At 43.6% G+C, this 22,743-nt stretch overlaps 1 protein-coding gene across 1 annotated transcript in view; it reads left to right on the top strand.

The window, feature by feature from the left end:
- Window positions 1-14,377, top strand: part of LOC138652180 (potassium-transporting ATPase alpha chain 2-like) — a 30,622-nt gene extending 16,245 nt beyond the window's left edge. Inside the window, exons 17-23 of the mRNA XM_069742947.1 lie at window positions 1,380-1,534; window positions 1,730-1,853; window positions 1,969-2,114; window positions 8,692-8,825; window positions 10,197-10,298; window positions 10,637-10,728; window positions 14,349-14,377. Coding sequence (XP_069599048.1) covers window positions 1,380-1,534; window positions 1,730-1,853; window positions 1,969-2,114; window positions 8,692-8,825; window positions 10,197-10,298; window positions 10,637-10,728; window positions 14,349-14,377 — 782 coding nt within the window. The remainder of the gene's footprint in view (window positions 1-1,379; window positions 1,535-1,729; window positions 1,854-1,968; window positions 2,115-8,691; window positions 8,826-10,196; window positions 10,299-10,636; window positions 10,729-14,348) is intronic.
- Window positions 14,378-22,743: the final 8,366 nt, after the last annotated feature.

Genomic DNA, 22,743 nt, shown 5'->3' with positions numbered 1-22,743 from the left:
TCTCACGATACATGGCCCCATTCATTCTTTCATGTACCCGGATCAGTCGTCCTGGCCCCTTTGCAGAGAAACAGCCCCAAAGCATGATGTTTCCACCACCATGCTTTACAGTAGGTATGGTGTTTGATGGATGCAACTCAGTATTCTTTTTCCTCCAAACATGACAAGTTGTGTTTCTACCAAACAGTTCCAGTTTGGTTTCATCAGACCATAGGACATTCTCCCAAAACTCTTCTGGATCATCCAAATGCTCTCTAGCAAACTTCAGACGGGCCCGGACATGTACTGGCTTAAGCAGTGGGACACGTCTGGCACTGCAGGATCTGAGTCCATGGTGGCGTAGTGTGTTACTTATGGTAGGCCTTGTTACATTGGTCCCAGCTCTCTGCAGTTCATTCACTAGGTCCCCCCGCGTGGTTCTGGGATTTTTGCTCACCGTTCTTGTGATCATTCTGACCCCACGGGGTGGGATTTTGTGTGGAGCCCCAGATCGAGGGAGATTATCAGTGGTCTTGTATGTCTTCCATTTTCTAATTATTGCTCCCACTGTTGATTTCTTCACTCCAAGCTGGTTGGCTATTGCAGATTCAGTCTTCCCAGCCTGGTGCAGGGCTACAATCTTGTTTCTGGTGTCCTTTGACAGCTCTTTGGTCTTCACCATAGTGGAGTTTGGAGTCAGACTGTTTGAGGGTGTGCACAGGTGTCTTTTTATACTGATAACAAGTTTAAACAGGTGCCATTACTACAGGTAATGAGTAGAGGAAAGAGGAGACTCTTAAAGAAGAAGTTACAGGTCTGTGAGAGCCAGAAATCTTGATTGTTTCTGACCAAATACTTATTTTCCACCATAATATGCAAATAAATTGTTAAAAAAACAGACAATGTGATTTTCTGGATTTTTTTTTCTCAGTTTGTCTCCCATAGTTGCGGTCTACCTATGATGTAAATTACAGACGCCTCTCATCTTTTTAAGTGGTGGAACTTGCACTATTGCTGACTGACTAAATACTTTTTTGCCCCACTGTATCCTATCGTGTTCAACCAGAGAATAGGTGAGGCTGTCAATGAGCAGGGATTGGGAAGTGATGCATTGCAAAACTTTGCTTCCCCTATTGGTAAAAAAGTAAAAATTAGATATAAGGCATAAGTTAATATGAAGGAAACCTCTGCTCTATTTTCCAAATCAGTATTGAACAAATCTTAGAGAGAGGGGAGCCTCTGTTGTAGCCAGTTGCCTTACAGCAACATCATAGGTTTCTGAGGAGTGGAGATTGATCTTCTAATCTTCTAAAACACTAATTTTTCCTTTATGTATTTGCCAAATTTCTTCATTTCCTTTTTATCTTCCCAATCGATCATGAATGTGATTTTTCCCTCAGGACGCTTGATATTTGACAACTTGAAGAAGTCCATTTCATACACCGTGACCAAGAACATTCCGGAGATGATTCCTTTTATGGTCTACGTGATCATCAGTTGCCCCTTGCCCATCGGAACCATCACCATCCTCTTCATAGAATTGGGAACCGACATTGTAAGTTGACTTTTTTTTAAACATATATGTGTTTTTCTTACACTGATACATCTGATGTACAAGTCTCTGTGTAGGTGACGTTATTGGAAAGAAAATTTTGTAAATAGAAAGACGTCATCTTTTTGACCAAAGGATAAATTATTTGCTCAAAGTTTGACACGTCCTAACGACCCCAATTTTATTTGCCTCCCTTAGATTCCTTCCATAGCTTTAGCGTATGAGAAAGCTGAAAATGATATCATGCTCAGAAAACCACGTAACCCATACAAAGACCGACTGGTGAACATGAATTTACTGTCATATTCCTACTTTCACATAGGTAAGGATTTTCATTTAATCGAAAACTGGATTTTTACTTGTCATTTTAAATGGCTGCAAAACAAAAAAGTCCCATACGAGGATGCTTACTCAGATGGTTCTTATGTGTCCCACAGCTGCAATGGAAGGATTTTCGGGGTTTGTGAACTATTTCACTGTCTTGGCTGAACAAGGTTTCCTACCAGCTACAGTACTTGGACTCCGAGTCCAGTGGGAAAAGAAAACCAACAATGAGCTGGAGGACAGTTATGGGCAGGAATGGGTAAGCATGGGGAGCCAAACACCAAGTGAACAATTAGGGTTAAACTATAATTTTTTTTGTGGAAAACTGAAATCTGAAGAGATAGTTAATTGTTTTGTGGCAGCTGTAACTTGTGAAGGGCTCTCAAACAGCTACTATTCAGTAGGACTGTCACTAAAAGGCTTTCTGGTGGATCATGTGCCTTAGGTGATAGATGTCAGGAGCCTTGATGAAGCTACCTTTCTATTCCCTGGGCAGTAAATTGAACCTTTACCCTGCATAGAAGACACTAAAACAAGGTCTTTGGACCTTTATTAAAGTAGATTTCCACCCCAATTGAAAAATTGTTTGTAAATCAGATATTGGAAAGATAGCCAAAGTTTGGTCAGTAAGTTACATTTACTTTCTGAGATATTACCATTTTTCAGTTTTCTTGTATCGGCCATTTTGAAAAACTAGCAACAGGAAGTGCAGCTATTGATTTGAACAAGTAGACCAATAAGTTGATTTTTAGTGAAATACACCGACAATAGCCATTTATCATCTGCTTCTGAGAAGCTAATACAAAGGTGAAAACCAATGTGATGCCTCATCCTGTTGCAAAATGGCGATTGAACAGAGAAATGATCTCTTGAGGCAAATACAACATAATCCCCAAATTTTGACTAAAGTTCTAACTTTTTAATATCTAGTATATGGCCAGTTATTAATTTTTCTTGGAAACCCCCTTGAAAGTTTGCTATATTGTTTACTTTTTCCTATTCTTTTCTGTTCGTGCAAAAGACAAAACATGTCCCTTTTTCTGAGAAATACTTGTTCCCTTCTCCATCTCCAACTCCGTGGTCCAATTTATCTGCACTTGATTTTGCACAGTCACGTAACCTAGACCTTGCTAATTTAAAGGTGCCATTTTTAACCCCTTCCCGACCTGTGACACAGCGTATGCGTCATGAAAGTCGGTGCCAATCCGACCTGTGACGCATATGCTGTGTCACAGAAAGATCGCGTCCCTGCAGATCGGGTGAAAGGGTTAACTCCCATTTCACCCGATCTGCAGGGACAGGGGGAGTGGTAGTTTAGCCCAGGGGGGGTGGCTTCACCCCCTCGTGGCTACGATCGCTCTGATTGGCTGTTGAAAGTGAAACTGCCAATCAGAGCGATTTGTAATATTTCACCCATTATAACGGGTGAAATATTACAATCCAGCCATGGCCGATGCTGCAATATCATCGGCCATGGCTGGAAATACTAGTGTGCCCTCACCCCACCCCACCGATCGCCCCCCCAGCCCCCCGATCTGGCCGGTACACTGCTCCGGCTCCCCTCCATCCAGTGCTCCGCTCCCCCCCGTGCTCTTGTCCGCTCCCCCCGTGCTCCAATCACCCCCCCGTGCTCCAATCACCCCCCCCTGCATTCAGATCCACCCCCCCGTGCTCCGTTCCACCCCCCCATGCTCCGTTCCAGCCCCCCCGTGCTCCGTTCCACGCCCCCCGTGCTCCGTTCCACCCCTGCCGCGCTCTGATTCCCCCCCCCCCGTGCTCCGATCCCCCCCCATGGTCCCCCCCCACCCCATCATACTTACCGATCCAGCCGGGGTCCCGTCCGTCTTCTCCCTGATCGCCGCCATCTTCCAAAATGGCGGGCGCATGCGCAGTGCGCCCGCCGAATCTGCCGGCCGGCAGATTCGTTCCAAAGTGCATTTTGATCACTGAGATAGATTATATCTCAGTGATCAAAATAAAAAAAAAATACATGACCCCCCCCCCCTTTGTCACCCCCATAGGTAGGGACAATAAAAAAATAAAGAAAATTTTTTTTTCCACTAATGTTAGAATAGGGTTAGGGTTAGGGGTAGGGTTAGGGTTAGGGCTAGGGTTAGGGTTAGGGGTAGGGTTAGGGGTAGGGCTAGGGTTAGGGTTAGGGTTAGGGGTAGGGTTAGGGCTAGGGTTAGGGCTAGGGGTAGGGTTAGGGGTAGGGCTAGGGTTAGGGCTAGGGTTAGGGGTAGGGCTAGGGTTAGGGGTAGGGTTAGGGCTAGGGTTAGGGTTTCGGTATGTGCACACGTATTCTGGTCCTCTGCGGATTTTTCCGCTGCGGATTTGATAAATCCGCAGTGCTAAACCGCTGCGGATTTATGGCGGATTTACCGCGTTTTTTTCTGCGCATTTCACTGCGGTTTTACAATTGCGATTTTCTATTTGAGCAGTTGTAAAACCGCTGCGGAATCCGCACAAAGAAGTGACATGCTGCGGAATGTAAACCGCTGCGTTTCCGTGCAGTTTTTCCGCAGCATGTGTACAGCGATTTTTGTTTCCCGTAGGTTTACATTGAACTGTAAACTCATGGGAAACTGCTGCGGATCTGCAGCGTTTTCCGCAGCGTGTGCACATACCTTTAGAATTAGGCTATGTTCACACGGTGCGGATTTGGCTGCGGATTGGCCGCTGCGGATTCGCAGCAGTATTCCATCAGGTTTACAGTACCATGTAAACATATGAAAAACCAAATCCGCTGTGCCCATGGTGCAGAAAATACAGCGCGGAAACGCTGCGTTGTATTTTCCGCAGCATGTCAATTCTTTGTGCGGATTCCGCGGCTTTTTACACCTGTTCCTCAATAGGAATCCGCAGGTGAAATCCGCACAAAAAACACTGGAAATCCGCGGAAAATCCGCAGGTAAAACGCAGTGCCTTTTACCCGCGGATTTTTCAAAAATGGTGCGGAAATATCTCACACGAATCCGCAACGTGGGCACATAGCCTTAGGGTTAGGGTTGGAATTAGGGTTGTGGTTAGGGTTGTGATTAGGGTTATGGCTACAGTTGGGATTAGGGTTAGGGGTGTGGGGGGGTTAGTGTTGGAGGTAGAATTGAGGGGTTACCACTGTTTAGGCACATCAGGGGTCTCCAAACGCAACATGGCGCCACCATTGATTCCAGCCAATCTCGTATTCAAAAAGTCAAATGGTGCTCCCTCACTTCCGAGCCCTGAAGTGTGCCCAAACAGTGGTTTACCCCCACATATGGGGTATCAGTGTACTCAGGATAAACTGCGCAACAATTACTGGGGTCCAATTTCTCCTGTTACCCTTGTGAATCTAAAAAAATGCAAAAAACATCATTATTGAGGAAAGAAAAATGATTTTTTATTTTCACGGCTCTGCGTTGTAAACGTCTGTGAAGCACTTGGGGGCTCAAAGTGCTCACCACATATCTAGATAAGTTCCTTGGGGGGTCTAGTTTCTAAAATGGGGTCACTTGTGGGGGGTTTCTACTGTTTAGGCACACCAGGGGCTCTGCAAACGCAATGTGACGCCCGCAGACCATTCCATCAAAGTCTGCATTTCAAAAGTCACTACTTCCCTTCTGAGCCCCGACGTGTGCCCAAACAGTGGTTTACCTCCACACATGGGGTATCAGCGTACTCAGGAGAAACTGGACAACATCTTTTGGGGTCCAATTTCTCCTGTAACCCTTGGGAAAATAAAAAATTCTGGGCTAAATAATTATTTTTGAGGAAAGAAAACGTATTTATTATTTTCACGGCTCTGCATTATAAACTTCTATGAAGCACTTGGGGGTTCAAAGTGCTCACCACACATCTAGATAAGTTCCTTTCGGGGTCTAGTTTCCAAAATGGGGTCACTTGTGGGGGGTTTCTACTGTTAAGCCACATCAGGGGCTCTGCAAACGCAACGTGACGCCCACAGAGCATTCCATCAAAGTCTGCATTTCAAAGCGTCACTACTTCACTTCCGAGCCTCGGCATGTGCCCAAACAGTGGTTTACCCCCACATATGGGGTATCAGCGTACTCAGGAGTAACTGGACAACAACTTTTGGGATCCAATTTCTCCTGTTACCCTTGGGAAAATAAAAAATTCTTGGCTAAATAATTATTTTTGAGGAAAGAAAACGTATTTATTATTTTCACGGCTCTGCATTATAAACTTCTATGAAGCACTTGGGGGTTCAAAGTGCTCACCACACATCTAGATAAGTTCCTTTCGGGGTCTAGTTTCCAAAATGGGGTCACTTGTGGGGGGTTTCTACTGTTAAGCCACATCAGGGGCTCTGCAAACGCAACGTGACGCCCACAGAGCATTCCATCAAAGTCGGCATTTCAAAATGTCACTACTTCACTTCCGAGCCCCGGCATGTGCCCAAACAGTGGTTTAACCCCACATATGGGGTATCATTGTACTCAGGAGAAACTGGACAACAACTTTTGGGGTCAAATTTCTCCTGTTACCCTTTGTAAAATAAAAAATTGCAGGCTAAAAGATCATTTTTGAGAAAATAATTTTTTTTTTTATTTTCATGGCTCTGCGTTATAAACTTCTGTGAAGCACTTGGGGGTTCAAAGTCCTCACCACACATCTAGATTAGTTCCTTTGGGGGTCTAGTTTCCAAAATGGGGTCATTTCTGGGGTATCTCCAATGTTTAGGCACACAGGGGCTCTCCAAACGTGACATGGTGTCCGCTAATGATTGGAGCTAATTTTCCATTTAAAAAGCCAAATGGCGTGCCATCCCTTCCGAGCCCTGCCGTGCGCCCAAACAGTGGTTTACCCCCACATATGGGGTATCAGCGTACTCAGGACAAACTGGACAACAATATTTGTGGTCCAATTTCTCCTATTATCCTTGGCAAAATAGGAAATTCCAGGCTAAAAAATCATTTTTGAGGAAAGAAAAATTATTTTTTATTTTCATGGCTCTGCGTTATAAACTTCTGTAAAGCACCTGGGGGTTTAAGTGCTCAATATGCATCTAGATAAGTTCCTTGGGGGGTCTAGTTTCCAAAATGGGGTCACTTGTGGGGGAGCTCCAATGCATAGGCACACAGGGGCTCTCCAAACGCGACATGGTGTCCGCTAACAATTGGAGCTAATTTTCCATTCAAAAAGTCAAATGGCGCGCCTTCCCTTCCGAGCCCTGCCGTGTGCCCAAACAGTGGTTTACCCCCACATATGAGGTATCGGCGTACTCGGGAGAAATTGCCCAACAAATTTTATGATCCATTTTATCCTACTGCCCATGTGAAAATGAAAAAATTGAGGCGAAAAGAATTTTTTTGTGAAAAAAAAGTACTTTTTCATTTTTACAGATCAATTTGTGAAGCACCTGAGGGTTTAAAGTGCTCACTAGGCATCTAAATAAGTTCCTTGGGGGGTCTAGTTTCCAAAATGGGGTCACTTGTGGGGGAGCGCCAATGTTTAGGCACACAGGAGCTCTCAAAACGCGACATGGTGTCCGCTAACGATGGAAATAATTTTTCATTCAAAAAGTCAAATGGCGCTCCTTCCCTTCCGAGCCTTACCATGTGCCCAAACAGTGGTTTACCTCCACATGTGAGGTATTGGTGTACTCAGGAGAAATTGCCCAACACATTTTAGGATCCATTTTATCCTGTTGCCCATGTGAAAATGAAAAAATTGAGGCTAAAAGAATTTTTTTGTGAAAAAAAAGTACTTTTTCATTTTTACGGATCAATTTGTGAAGCACCTGGGAGTTCAAAGTGCTCACTATGCATCTAGATAAGTTCCTTGGGGCGTCTAGTTTCCAAAATGGGGTCACTTGTGGGGGAGCTCCAATTTTTAGGCACACGGGGGCTCTCCAAACGTGACATGGTGTCCGCTAAAGAGTGGAGCCAATTTTTGATTCAAAAAGTCAAATGGCGCTCCTTCCCTTCCAAGCCCTGCCGTGCGCCCAAACAGTGGTTTACCCCCACATATGAGGTATCAGCGTACTCAGGACAAATTGCACAACAACTTTCGTGGTTCAGTTTCTCCTTTTACCATTGGGAAAATAAAAAAATTGTTGCTAAAAGATAATTTTTGTGACTAAAAAGTTAAATGTTCATTTTTTCCTTCCATGTTGCTTCTGCTGCTGTGAAGCACCTGAAGGGTTAATAAACTTCTTGAATGTGGTTTTGAGTACCTTGAGGGGTGCAGTTTTTGGAATGGTGTCACTTTTGGGTATTTTCAGCCATATAGACCCCTCAAACTGACTTCAAATGTGAGGTGGTCCCTAAAAAAAATGGTTTTGTAAATTTCGTTGTAAAAATGACAAATCGCTGGTCAAATTTTAACCCTTATAACTTCCTAACAAAAAAAAATTTTGTTTCCAAAATTGTGCTGATGTAAAGTAAACATGTGGGAAATGTTATTTATTAACTATTTTGTGTCACATATGTCTCTGGTTTAACAGAATAAAAATTCAAAATGTGAAAATTGCGAAATTTTCAAAATTTTCGCCAAATTTCCGTTTTTATCACAAATAAACGCAGAATTTATTGACCTAAATTTACCACTAACATGAAGCCCAATATGTCACGAAAAAACAATCTCAGAACCGCTAGGATCCGTTGAAGCGTTCCTGAGTTATTACCTCATAAAGGGACACTGGTCAGAATTGAAAAAAACGGCAAGGTCTTTAAGGTCAAAATAGGCTGGGTCATGAAGGGGTTAAACCATAAGTTATTGATTTGTGCCCAGTATAGACTTTACTATCTAGCTTCACAACATCACTTTAGTACCTTTCTTGGCAAAATAGCTTATTTACAAAAATTAACCTGTATGATCTCATCTCTGATTTGTAGACCTACGTCCAGCGTCTCAACCAGGAGTGGTACTGCTACTCTGCTTTCTTTATCAGTATTGTGGTCTGCCAGATGATGAACACAATTATCAGAAAAACAAGAAGGAACACTCTGCTTACTCCTAGGTTCTTCAAGTGAGTGACAGATTTTGGTTGTGTATAGTGCGTGACTTTTTACATTTCGATGCCAAGTTACGTCCTTTTATAAATATGTTTTGTAGTGCAGCAGGATTGGTGCAGGGTGACAGAGGCAGTGACCACAGGAAAGTTCAAAATAAAGTCTCTTTAATGTCCAACGTACTCACAAATGGAAAATAAATGGTATCCTCCGGATCGCAGTAGGGAATCAAGACAGTCCGTATCTGAGTCCGGTTGCCTTTGGCGACTGCACCACCATGTTACGCTGAGAGGTGCCGGACCTTTTGGCTTCGCCTGGCTCCGTGTTACTTCACACAGGCTGAGCCTTGCACAGCCACCTGCTCTGCAAGTTTGCAAACCAAAACTGACACACCCCATTCTTTGCTGCAGGGTTTTTAAATGAAATCTGTGGCCATGGGCCACTTGTAAGACCATGCCGAGTTTTCTTAAATCTGCCTTGGGCAAGGAGCTTTCCCAAGACCAAACTGACTTTCATTTTGCACTGCAATCACAGCTATGCCTGTGACTGCAATGCACTCTAGCGGCCTCAATACGCTTTTATGTGCATCCTAGGGGACACATAGTGACCCTCGCATATAACATCTGTCACTGCCTCACAGTTTGAAGCCATGCTTCTTTCTGGTACTGAAAAGTGTCTATATATTTCTCATGTATAGACTTCCTACTTGGTGCCCTCCTCTTGCCCCATCGGCAGTCCGTTCCTCCTGCTACCAAGATAAGTGCCTCAGTGGAATGAGGAGTGCAGCGCTAACTCTATATCAGTGGTGGACATAGACTGAAGAGGATTTCAGTGCACAGACCTCTTATGTGTTTGTGACAGAAGCTGCTTGCTGCGTTGAGGGTGAAAGTGGGCTTTTTTGTCTTGAGCCCCTGTGCGACTGCTCAGGTTGCCCAATGGTCTGTCCGCTCCTGATCTAAACCATGCAATATCTGCCTTTCCTCTTCTGTAGGATAGGAAAGGAGGGAAGGCACAGTTTAGACTTGCCACTACTTTCTGCATGCCACTGCAGTGGGAACTTTGGAAGCAGGAGGAAAGAAATGCTAATTTGAGTAGAGGAGGCAACGAGAAGCATATTGAGAACACCGGACAGGATGACTATAAATGAAAAATGTATAGTTACTTCTTAGCCTCGGCACGGTGGATCACTTCGAGGAAGGGGTGTAGATGAGGTGAAGGAGCCAACACAGCTAAATCAAAACTGGGTCACTTCTCCAGCTAGCTTGTGTCCAGGTATAGAGCAAGACAGTGATGCCATTGGTTGCAAATAAGCAAAAGGGCTATCCCTTAAAAATAGGGCAAAAACAACTTGGTATTTCCTAACTTCACACTTATTTATTTTTCTACAGGAACAAGATCATCTTCGTAGGTGTACTCTCGCAAATTGCCATTGGCGTAATCCTCTGTTATGTTCCTGGGTTAAATGAAGCTTTACACTTTATGCCCATTCGGTAAGAATCAGCATATAGAAAAGTGGTATTTACTATAATAAAGCAATAATTATCCTAATCACCAACTACTGCTGCAACCCTGTTACCTTAAGACGGTGCAGCAGAGGTTGGTTGCTCTCAAGATGCTTCAGGTTGTCACTGATACAAAGAAATAATAGATTTGGAAGCTGCTTTTCAGCTGTGATATTGACATTAAAGTAGCAGTCTAGTCATAAGTTTAATGTGCAGCCCGCCTAATTACAGATCTGGCTATGTCTCATGAACATATCTCACTTTATACCCCAGATTTTTCCTAATCTTGATTGATAATTTGATATATGTTCCATCATTTTTCACAGAATCCAATACTGGTTTGTAGGAATTGAGTACACAGTTCTTATCTTAGTTTATGATGAAATCCGAAGGCTTCTCATAAGAAAATTTCCTGACAGTAAGTATCTGTTGTATGAAAGGTTGGTGTAATATAATTGTCGTCAACTGCAGATACATGATGTCTTCATACCTGAACAGAGCATTGGCTTTAGGCATATGGATATAGTGATGTTGATGGCCTCATTGCAGTATGTAGGTCATGAATGACAACCTTCTCTTATATATGACATTGACCATCGATGTCCAAGATCGATATAACCGATGCTCACTAACGAAGTTTATTTCATCTTGTTTTGTCCACTTATATGAATTCTTACCATCACTGGATGGACACTTGATGTTAGTCAATATACGCTCTAAATGTGTTTTCATGACCATCCCTCCTTCTTACAGGCTTAGATTGGACATGGTTTTGAATCTTACAATAATACGTAAGAAAATTTGGCACTCAAAGTAGATGAAATTAAATAAAATAAATCATTTAATATGCAGTCCAACATTAAAGGCCCACAAATGTTTCAGTCTACATTAGACCTTTCTCAGTGTGCTTATTGTCCAACTGAAAATATATCAGATTGTGTTTTATCCCCTGAGTCACGAGGAACCATTGAATGCAGTGTCCACCACTGGTTGAAATAGCATCAGCTTAGATCCTACTTGTGCACAATTTTACTGTAATGCCATGGTCATCTTTATATGGTTTTGACTCTTGACCTCTAAATGATGACTAGTTCTTATTGATATCGATTGGATATTTTCTTGACCCCTAATTGATAACTACTTGGTGCAGAATCCAACCAGAGGAGCAGCACTTTTAGACCTAATACTATCTAATAGACCTGACAGAATAACAAATCTGCAGGTGGTTGGGCATTTAGGAAATAGCGACCACAATATTGTGCAGTTTCACCTGTCTTTCACTAGGGGGACTTGTCAGAGAGTCACAAAAACATTGAACTTTAGGAAGGCAAAGTTTGAACAGCTTAGAGATGCCCTTAATCTGGTAGACTGGGACAATATCCTCAGAAATGAGAATACAGATAATAAATGGGAAATGTTTAAGAACATCCTAAATAGGCAGTGTAAGCGGTTTATACCTTGTGGGAATAAAAGGACTAGAAATAGGAAAAACCCATTGTGGCTAAACAAAGAAGTAAGACAGGCAATTAACAGTAAAAAGAAAGCATTTGCACTACTAAAGCAGGATGGCACCATTGAAGCTCTAAAAAACTATAGGGAGAAAAATACTTTATCTAAAAAACTAATTAAAGCTGCCAAAAAGGAAACAGAGAAGCACATTGCTAAGGAGAGTAAAACTAATCCCAAACTGTTCTTCAACTATATCAATAGTAAAAGAATAAAAACTGAAAATGTAGGCCCCTTAAAAAATAGTGAGGAAAGAATGGTTGTAGATGACGAGGAAAAAGCTAACATATTAAACACCTTCTTCTCCACGGTATTCACGGTGGAAAATGAAATGCTAGGTGAAATCCCAAGAAACAATGAAAACCCTATATTAAGAGTCACCAATCTAACCCAAGAAGAGGTGCGAAACCGGCTAAATAAGATTAAAATAGATAAATCTCCGGGTCCGGATGGCATACACCCACGAGTACTAAGAGAACTAAGTAATGTAATAGATAAACCATTATTTCTTATTTTTAGTGACTCTATAGCGACAGGGTCTGTTCCGCAGGACTGGCGCATAGCAAATGTGGTGCCAATATTCAAAAAGGGCTCTAAAAGTGAACCTGGAAATTATAGGCCAGTAAGTCTAACCTCTATTGTTGGTAAAATATTTGAAGGGTTTCTGAGGGATGTTATTCTGGATTATCTCAATGAGAATAACTGTTTAACTCCATATCAGCATGGGTTTATGAGAAATCGCTCCTGTCAAACCAATCTAATCAGTTTTTATGAAGAGGTAAGCTATAGACTGGACCACGGTGAGTCATTGGACGTGGTATATCTCGATTTTTCCAAAGCGTTTGATACCGTGCCGCACAAGAGGTTGGTACACAAAATGAGAATGCTTGGTCTGGGGGAAAATGTGTGTAAATGGGTTAGTAACTGGCTTAGTGATAGAAAGCAGAGGGTGGTTATAAATGGTATAGTCTCTAACTGGGTCGCTGTGACCAGTGGGGTACCGCAGGGGCAGTATTGGGACCTGTTCTCTTCAACATATTCATTAATGATCTGGTAGAAGGTTTACACAGTAAAATATCGATATTTGCAGATGATACAAAACTATGTAAAGCAGTTAATACAAGAGAAGATAGTATTCTGCTACAGATGGATCTGGATAAGTTGGAAACTTGGGCTGAAAGGTGGCAGATGAGGTTTAACAATGATAAATGTAAGGTTATACACATGGGAAGAAGGAATCAATATCACCATTACACACTGAACGGGAAACCACTGGGTAAATCTGACAGGGAGAAGGACTTGGGGATCCTAGTTAATGATAAACTTACCTGGAGCAGCCAGTGCCAGGCAGCAGCTGCCAAGGCAAACAGGATCATGGGGTGCATTAAAAGAGGTCTGGATACACATGATGAGAGCATTATACTGCCTCTGTACAAATCCCTAGTTAGACCGCACATGGAGTACTGTGTCCAGTTTTGGGCACCGGTGCTCAGGAAGGATATAATGGAACTAGAGAGAGTACAAAGGAGGGCAACAAAATTAATAAAGGGGATGGGAGAACTACAATACCCAGATAGATTAGCGAAATTAGGATTATTTAGTCTAGAAAAAAGACGACTGAGGGGCGATCTAATAACCATGTATAAGTATATAAGGGGACAATACAAATATCTCGCTGAGGATCTGTTTATACCAAGGAAGGTGACGGGCACAAGGGGGCATTCTTTGCGTCTGGAGGAGAGAAGGTTTTTCCACCAACATAGAAGAGGATTCTTTACTGTTAGGGCAGTGAGAATCTGGAATTGCTTGCCTGAGGAGGTGGTGATGGCGAACTCAGTCGAGGGGTTCAAGAGAGGCCTGGATGTCTTCCTGGAGCAGAACAATATTGTATCATACAATTATTAGGTTCTGTAGAAGGACGTAGATCTGGGGATTTATTATGATGGAATATAGGCTGAACTGGATGGACAAATGTCTTTTTTCGGCCTTACTAACTATGTTACTATGTTACTATGTTACTTCTTTGCCATATAGATTGGACATGGTCTCAACCCCTAATTGATAATTACCTCTTATCGATATAAATTGGACATGGTTTTGCCCTTTTAATTGTTGACTATTTCTTATCTATATAGATTGGACATGGTCTCAACCCCTAATTGATGATTACTTCTTATTGATATAGATTGGACATGGTGTCGGCCTCCAATTGTTGACTAGTTTTTAATGATTTATATAGGACACGGTCCCCAACTGTAACTAATTATTAGTTCTTATCGATACAGATGGGACAATGTCTCGTTCTCCATTAGATAACTAGTTTTTATAGATATGGATTAGACATGGTTTTGACCTCTGATAGATGACTACTTCTTATCGAAAGAGATTGGACATGGTCTCGACCTGTAAATGATGTGTTGTTTAGTAGAAAGGATGTAGATACAGAGTTGAAATCAATAATTCTGATAATAGAAGATGTCGTACATGGACTTATGAGTATAAATATTAATTTTCAGCTCCTTTTTTTTCCAGGTTGGGTGGATAAAGAGCTGTATTACTGAAGATCCGCCATACTTGCCATGAAGATACCTATTTATTGTCTGACTTTTTTACCACCCTTCCCCATTTTGCACTTTTTGTATATTTGTATAAAGCTATATAATGTAAATAGAAATATATTTCTAAAAAAGAAGTTCTGACATATTGCTTTTATTCTTTTTTTATCTTGCAAAGACGGTCACCATCACGCACATGGTAAAAGTATTGTAGATAAAGAAAACAATTATGAATGTGGTCAGAGCAGGAGTTAGCGTTAGGAGCATGTAATAAAATGTAATATAAAGTTACTCGCAAAGTTACAAGAGGGAATTATGTTTCTTAAGGGCAATTGAGAAACAGTATAAAATACTAGAGCATTATCATGGAGCTTCCAACAAATATGCCATGAGTGAATATAACCTTGAGAGAACTACAACAAACTAGGCTCATCACATGCACCAGCTGGTGCCAACATCTTAGGATGCTGGTGCTCTGCTTCTTGGTCCCATGTTCCTGAATCCTGAGATATAAGTGTTATATTCTAATGACTAATGTACATGCATTTATGTAGCAACTAGAGGATACTAATATACACCACGAGTACACACTGTCCCTGGGATTTTGAGTTGATGTTTGTTGAGTCTTCATTTCACGGAAATTCTCCTACCAACTCCAAAGAACCAGTCCATGTAAGGATGGAACTGAGCCTGCGCAGAAAAAAAACGCAGGCTGTTGTGATGTCACCGCATATACCCTGGTATATACCCTGGTATATACCCCAGTGGTGACATCAAAATAGACCTATCTGGTGTTGACTGCTGATGACCTCACAGCAGACAAGTCTAATATAGGCTGCTATGGACATCACAGATACTGTATGTCTGATGTAGGCTGCTGGTGAAATCACAGATGACATGTCAGGTGTAGACATCTGTGATGTCAGAAGCAGTGCCTGGTGTTTTCCGCTCATGAAATAAAAGTAAACATATCTGGTGTAGATGTCTGATGACATCACAGTAGAATCTTGATGACTCAATAGATATGTCTGGCGCAGCCTGCTCATGACATGACAGTAGAAATGTGTGGTGTAGAATGCTGGTGACATTTCAGTAGAATGTGGAGGACATCACAATAGATATGTCTGGTATGGAACACCTCTGACATCACAATAACCGTTTATGGTGCAGGTGGTCACATGACCTTGCATAATGATTCCAGCTTAATTATTAATTGTCGCAAAGACCTGCAATAGAGATTGTGGTCTTTATTGTGTATGTGATGGATCTGGATTAGAAATAAACAGACTAGTGGTTGTTCATCATCGGGGTGGATGGTTAGTTGGGTTCGGGCGATCCATAGTCCAAAGTGGAGGTGATAGATGACCCAGTTGTTGACCCCGATTGGCAGCCATTGGGGGAACAGGGTGGCGCTGGCAGTAGCTCTGAAGCGGAGGAGGAGGAGCCGCAGCAGGCATCAACATCGCAACAGCTTTCATCTGGCAGGCCTGTATCTGGCCAAAAACATGTGTCAAAACCAAAAACAGTTGTAGGACAGCGTGGCTGTCCGGTTAAAGTAGCTCAGTGTGCAATGCCTGAAAAGGTATCCGATAGTAGGAAGAGTGAAGTCTGGCAATTTTTTAACCAAGATCCGAATGATCGGTGCAAAGTCATCTGTAAGAAATGCTCAAGGACCTTTAGCAGAGGTCAGAATGTTAAAAATTTAAATACAAGTTGCATGCGTAGACATTTAACCACCATGCATTTGCAAGCCTGGACTAACTACCAAATGTCCCGTAAAGTTGTTGCACCCACTCACAATGAAGCTAGTCAGCAACGCTACATTCTTTCCCTCACTGTAAGCCCACCGTTTACGACACCACCTGCAGCAAATGTGGAGGTATCATCGCAAGTTATCCAGGGTTACCCGCCTTACTCCTGAAGGTGTGAAGACTTTGCTCGCACATCCGCCGTTCGCCCGTACACTCCAGCCGTATGCAGAACCATCAGCGATCTTTGAATCTTCCCCAGCACCACCTAATAATCGACGTTGCAACAAGGTGGAACTCCACACTGTACATGCTTCAGAGGCTGTGCGAACAGAGGCGTGCTGTTATGTATTTGTGGGAGGATACACATACACGGGCAGGCAGTTGGATGGCAAACATGGAGTTGTGCAGTGGTCGAAGCTACAAGATCTGTGTCAAGTCCTTCAGTGTTTTGAGGAATGCACACGCCTGGTTAGTGCAGACGACGCCATCATAAGCATGAGCATCCCCCTAATGCGTCTGCTGATGCAAAGTTTGACGCACATAAAGGAGCAGGCGTCTGCAGCCAAGGACTAGGGTAGCCTTGATGACAGTCAGCCACTGTCTGCTCATGGAAGTCTCCGGGACGAGGTGGCGGACGAGGAGGATGATGGGGATGAATATTTATGGGAGGAGGAAGCTTCTCAAGGGGCAATAGAAACTGGTGGCGTTGCAAGGTCAGGTACAGGGTTTTTGAGGGAGACAAGTGATGTTGATTTTCCAGAAAGTGCTCCTCAACCCAGCACAAGCAGTGAATCGACACCTGGAGCATTGGCCCACATGGTGGATTATGCCTTGCGTATCCTAAAAAGGGACCCCCGCATTATCAAAATGATGACCGATGACGATTACTGGTTGGCCTGCCTCCTGGATTCACGCTATAAAGGGAAATTGCAAAATATCATGCCACATGAGAACCTTGAGCAAATATTGGCTACCAAACAAGCAACTCTTGTAGACCGTTTGGTTCAGGCATTTCCAGCACACAGCGGCGGTGATGGTTCTCACATGAGCTGCAGGGGGCAACATGGCAGAGGTGTTAGAGGTGCACAAATCAGAAGTGGCGTTGGACAGAGGGGTTTTATGACCAGGTTGTGGAGTGATTTCGAAATGACCGCAGACACAACAGGTACTGCAGCATCAATTCAAAGTGACAGGAGACAACATTTGTCCAGTATGGTTACTAACTATTTTTCCTCCCTTATCGATGTTCTCCCTCACAAGTCATTCCCATTTGATTACTGGGCATCCAAAATAGACACCTGGCCTGAATTGGCAGACTATGCATTGCAGGAGCTTGCTTGCCCAGCAGCTAGTGTGCTATCAGAAAGAGTATTCAGTGCTGCTGGGTCAATACTGACTGAAAAAAGGAGTCGTCTGGCTACCCAAAATGTTGATGATCTAACCTTCATTAAAATGAACCACTCATGGATTTCTAATTATTTATTACCTAGCTTTCCAGTAAAAAGTTCTTGCTTTTGGACTGGTCTTACTGACTGTTCCAATTTCTCCATTTGCAGCTGCTGTATGTCCAGCATACGCCATTTTTACACCTCCCTAAATGGGCTGACTCCCCCCACGGGGCCGTAGTCATCACTTGAGTGCCGTTTGGCTGAAGAGGTGGGTGTGCCCATTTTTGGGCGACGGCACTGGCACAGGGTCCCTCATAGTACAATGAAGTGTCTCTGGCGGTGGTGGTGTGCACCCAACGTCAGACACACCATTGTAACATGAGAGGCCCTGGGCCAGTACCGCCGGCCATGAGAGAGTGTCCCCCCAGCTCAAACAGTGCTCTACCACTTGCAAAACTATCTCTCACTGCTCCACCGTTTAGTCTATGCGGTTAAATCCTTTAATGGCACTGCCAATACCAATTTATTGACATGTATGATGCTACTAAAAATATACTGGGGCCCTGTCCTACATTTACACCAGTTAATACTTTGCGCCAAATACCAGTGTCTGCAAGTCAGCAGAGGAGCCCACCCTTGTACCTAGGTATGCCACCTGTTTATTTGTTAATTTTCTTTTTTGCCAGACATTAACATCAATTTATTATTTTGGACTACTAACTGTGTCAGACACTCCTTCCAATTGTCCTCCGCTGACCACACCAATGCTGCCTGTGTACCCCTGGAACCTATTTAAACCTGCATCGAGCCAACCTTTTTATTTTAGGCCTAGTAAGTCTGTCTGCGGTCCCTCCTTCCAATTGTCCTCCACTGACCGCACCAATGCTGCCTGTGTACCCCTGGAACCTATTTAAAACTGCATAGAGCATCCTTTTTTTAGTTTAGGCCTAGTAAGTCTGTCTGCGGTCCCTCCTTCCAATTGTCCTCCGCTGACCACACCAATGCTGCCTGTGTACCCCTGTAACCTATTTAAACCTGCATCGAGCCTACTTTTTTTATTTTAGGCCTACTTAGTCTGTCTGCGGTCTGTTGTGAATTCTGTGGCAGAGTTCACTCCTGTGGTCACAAGTGGTACTTCGGCTGATTCTCTCTGGGAGCTTCCGTTTGTGGAGGAAAGTGGTACTGCAGCTTCTGAGTTTCCTCCCTCAGGTGATCTGGTGAGGTCGTTAGCTACTTCTCTACTTAACTCCACCTGATGCTTTGATCCATGCTTCCTGTCAATGTTCCAGTGTTGGACTTGCTTTTCCCTGGATCATTCCTGTGGCCTGCTGCTCTTCATAGCTAAGTGTTTCTTATGTTTTTTTTGTTGCTATATTTCTGTCCAGCTTGCTTTATTGGTTTTTCTTGCCTGCTGGAAGCTCTGAGACGCAGAGGGACCACCTCCGTACCGTTAGACGGTGCGGAGGGTCTTTTTGTCCCCTCTGCGTGGTTATTTATAGGTTTTTGTGCTGACCGCAAAGTTATCTTCCCTATCCTCGTTCTATTCAGCTTGTCGGGCCTCTCTTTGCTAAACCTGTTTCATCTCTATGTTTGTGTTTTCATCTTACTCACAGTCATTATATGTGGGGGGCTGCCTTTTCCTTTGGGGAATTTCTCTGAGGCAAGGTAGGCTTATTTTTCTATCTTTAGGCCTAGCTAGTTTCTCAGGCTGTGACGAGGCGCCTAGGTTCTGGTCAGGAGCGCTCCACGGCTACCTTTAGTGTGGTTTGATAGGATTAGGGTTTGCGGTCTGCAGAGTTCCCACGTCTCAGAGCTCGTTCTATTATTTTGGGTGTTTGTCAGATCACTGTATGTGTTCTGATCGCTATGTCCATTGTGGTACTGAATTGCCTTCATATCAGTTTTCATAACAGTACAGGAAGCCAACAGTGCTAATGATTCTCAATAGAGGGAAAAAAGAAGTTCTGAGACCATTTTTTTTTCTTTGCACTGTGTTTTGTCTTTTTTTTCCCCTAGACATTTGGGTGGTTCAGGACACAGGTGTAGCAATGGACATTAAAGGTCTGTCTTCATGTCTGGATCAGCTCTCGGCAAGAGTACAAAAGATTCAGGACACTATTGATCAGAAATCTATGTTAGAGCCGAGAATTCCTATTCCAGATTTGTTTTTTGGAGATAGAATTCAATTTCTGAGTTTCAAAAATAATTGTAAACTATTTCTGGCTTTGAAACCTCGTTCTTCTGGTGACCCAGTTCAACAGGTTAGGATCGTCATTTCTTTTTTGCGCGGCGATCCTCAGGACTGGGCGTTTTCTCTTGCGTCAGGAGATCCTGCATTGAGTAATATTGATGCGTTTTTCCTGGTGCTTGGGTTGCTGTACGATGAGCCTAATTCAGTGGATCAGGCAGAAAAGAATTTGCTGGCTCTTTGTCAGGCTCAGGATGAGATAGAGGTATATTGTCAGAAATTTAGAAAGTGGTCAGTGCTCACTCAATGGAATGAATCTGCGCTGGCAGCTATATTCAGAAAGGGTCTCTCTGAAGCCCTTAAGGATGTTATGGTGGGATTTCCTATGCCTGCTGGTTTGAATGAGTCTATGTCTTTGGCCATTCAGATCGGTCGACGCTTGCGTGAGCGTAAATCTGTGCACCATTTGGCGGTATTACCTGAGCTTAAACCTGAGCCTATGCAATGTGATAGGACCTTGACCAGAGTTGAACGGCAAGAGCACAGACGTCTGAATGGTCTGTGTTTCTACTGTGGTGATTCCACTCATGCTATCTCTGATTGTCCTAAGCGCACTAAGCGGTTCGCTAGGTCTGCCGTCATTGGTACTGTACAGTCAAAATTTCTTCTGTCCGTTACCTTGATCTGCTCTTTGTCATCGTATTCTGTCATGGCATTTGTGGATTCAGGCGCTGCCCTGAATTTGATGGACTTGGAATATGCTAAGCGTTGTGGGTTTTTCTTGGAGCCCTTGCAGTGTCCTATTCCATTGAGAGGAATTGATGCTACGCCTTTGGCCAAGAATAAGCCTCAATACTGGACCCAGCTGACCATGTGCATGGCTCCTACACATCAGGAGGTTATTCGCTTTCTGGTGTTGCATAATCTGCATGATGTGGTTGTGTTGGGGTTGCCATGGCTACAAGCCCATAATCCAGTATTGGATTGGAAATCCATGTCGGTGTCCAGCTGGGGTTGTCAGGGGGTACATGGTGATGTTCCATTTCTGTCAATTTCGTCATCCACCCCTTCTGAGGTCCCAGAGTTCTTGTCTGATTACCGGGATGTATTTGATGAGCCCAAGTCTGATACCCTACCTCCGCATAGGGATTGTGATTGTGCTATCAATTTGATTCCTGGTAGTAAATTCCCAAAAGGTCGATTGTTTAATTTATCCGTACCTGAGCACACCGCTATGCGCAGTTATGTGAAGGAATCCCTGGAGAAGGGGCATATTCGCCCGTCATCGTCGCCATTAGGAGCAGGGTTCTTTTTTGTAGCCAAGAAGGATGGTTCGCTGAGACCTTGTATAGATTACCGCCTTCTTAATAAGATCACGGTTAAATTTCAGTACCCCTTGCCATTGTTATCTGATCTGTTTGCTCGGATTAAGGGGGCTAGTTGGTTCACAAAGATAGATCTTCGTGGTGCGTATAATCTGGTGCGAATGAAGCAAGGCGATGAATGGAAAACTGCATTTAATACGCCCGAGGGTCATTTTGAGTATCTTGTGATGCCGTTCGGACTTGCCAATGCTCCATCAGTGTTTCAGTCCTTTATGCATGACATCTTCCGAGAGTACCTGGATAAATTCCTGATTGTGTACTTGGATGACATTTTGATCTTCTCGGATGATTGGGAGTCTCATGTGAAGCAGGTCAGAACGGTTTTTCAGGTCCTGCGTGCTAATTCTTTGTTTGTGAAGGGATCAAAATGTCTCTTTGGTGTGCAGAAGGTTTCATTTTTGGGGTTCATCTTTTCCCCTTCTACTATCAAGATGGATCCTGTTAAGGTCCAAGCCATCCATGATTGGACTCAGCCGACATCTCTGAAAAGTCTGCAAAAGTTCCTGGGCTTTGCTAATTTTTATCGTCGCTTCATCTGCAATTTTTCTAGTATTGCTAAACTATTGACCTATTTGACCAAGAAGGGTGCTGATGTGGTCAATTGGTCTTCTGCTGCTGTGGAAGCCTTTCAAGAGTTGAAGCGTCATTTTTCTTCTGCCCCTGTGTTGTGTCAACCAGATGTTTCTCTTCCGTTCCAGGTCGAGGTTGATGCTTCTGAGATTGGAGCAGGGGCTGTTTTGTCGCAGAGAGGTTCTGATTGCTCAGTGATGAAACCATGCGCTTTCTTTTCCAGGAAGTTTTCGCCTGCTGAGCGAAATTATGATGTGGGCAACCGAGAGTTGCTGGCCATGAAGTGGGCATTCGAGGAGTGGCGTCATTGGCTTGAAGGAGCTAAGCATCGCGTGGTGGTATTGACTGATCATAAGAACTTGACTTATCTCGAGTCTGCCAAGCGGTTGAATCCTAGACAGGCTCGTTGGTCGCTGTTTTTTGCCCGCTTTGACTTTGTGATTTCGTACCTCCCGGGCTCTAAAAATGTGAAGGCGGATGCTCTGTCTAGGAGTTTTGTGCCCGACTCTCCGGGTTTGTCTGAGCCGGCGGGTATCCTCAAGGAAGGAGTAATTGTGTCTGCCATCTCCCCTGATTTGCGGCGAGTGCTGCAGAAATTTCAGGCTAATAAACCTGATAGTTGTCCAGCGGAGAGACTGTTTGTCCCTGATAGGTGGACGAATAAGGTTATCTCTGAGGTTCATTGTTCGGTGTTGGCTGGTCATCCTGGAATCTTTGGTACCAGAGAGTTAGTGGCTAGATCCTTTTGGTGGCCATCTCTGTCGCGGGATGTGCGTACTTTTGTGCAGTCCTGTGGGATTTGTGCTCGGGCTAAGCCCTGCTGTTCTCGTGCCAGTGGGTTGCTTTTGCCCTTGCCGGTCCCGAAGAGGCCTTGGACACATATCTCTATGGATTTTATTTCAGATCTTCCCGTTTCTCAAAAGATGTCAGTCATTTGGGTGGTCTGTGATCGCTTTTCTAAGATGGTCCATCTGGTACCCTTGTCTAAGTTGCCTTCCTCCTCTGATTTGGTGCCATTGTTCTTCCAGCATGTGGTTCGTTTGCATGGCATTCCGGAGAATATCGTTTCTGACAGAGGTTCCCAGTTTGT

This window comes from Ranitomeya imitator, chromosome 10 (genome assembly GCF_032444005.1).
Source record: "Ranitomeya imitator isolate aRanImi1 chromosome 10, aRanImi1.pri, whole genome shotgun sequence".
NCBI classification, from domain to species: domain Eukaryota; kingdom Metazoa; phylum Chordata; class Amphibia; order Anura; family Dendrobatidae; genus Ranitomeya; species Ranitomeya imitator.
This window is presented reverse-complemented; position numbering and strand designations above follow the sequence as displayed.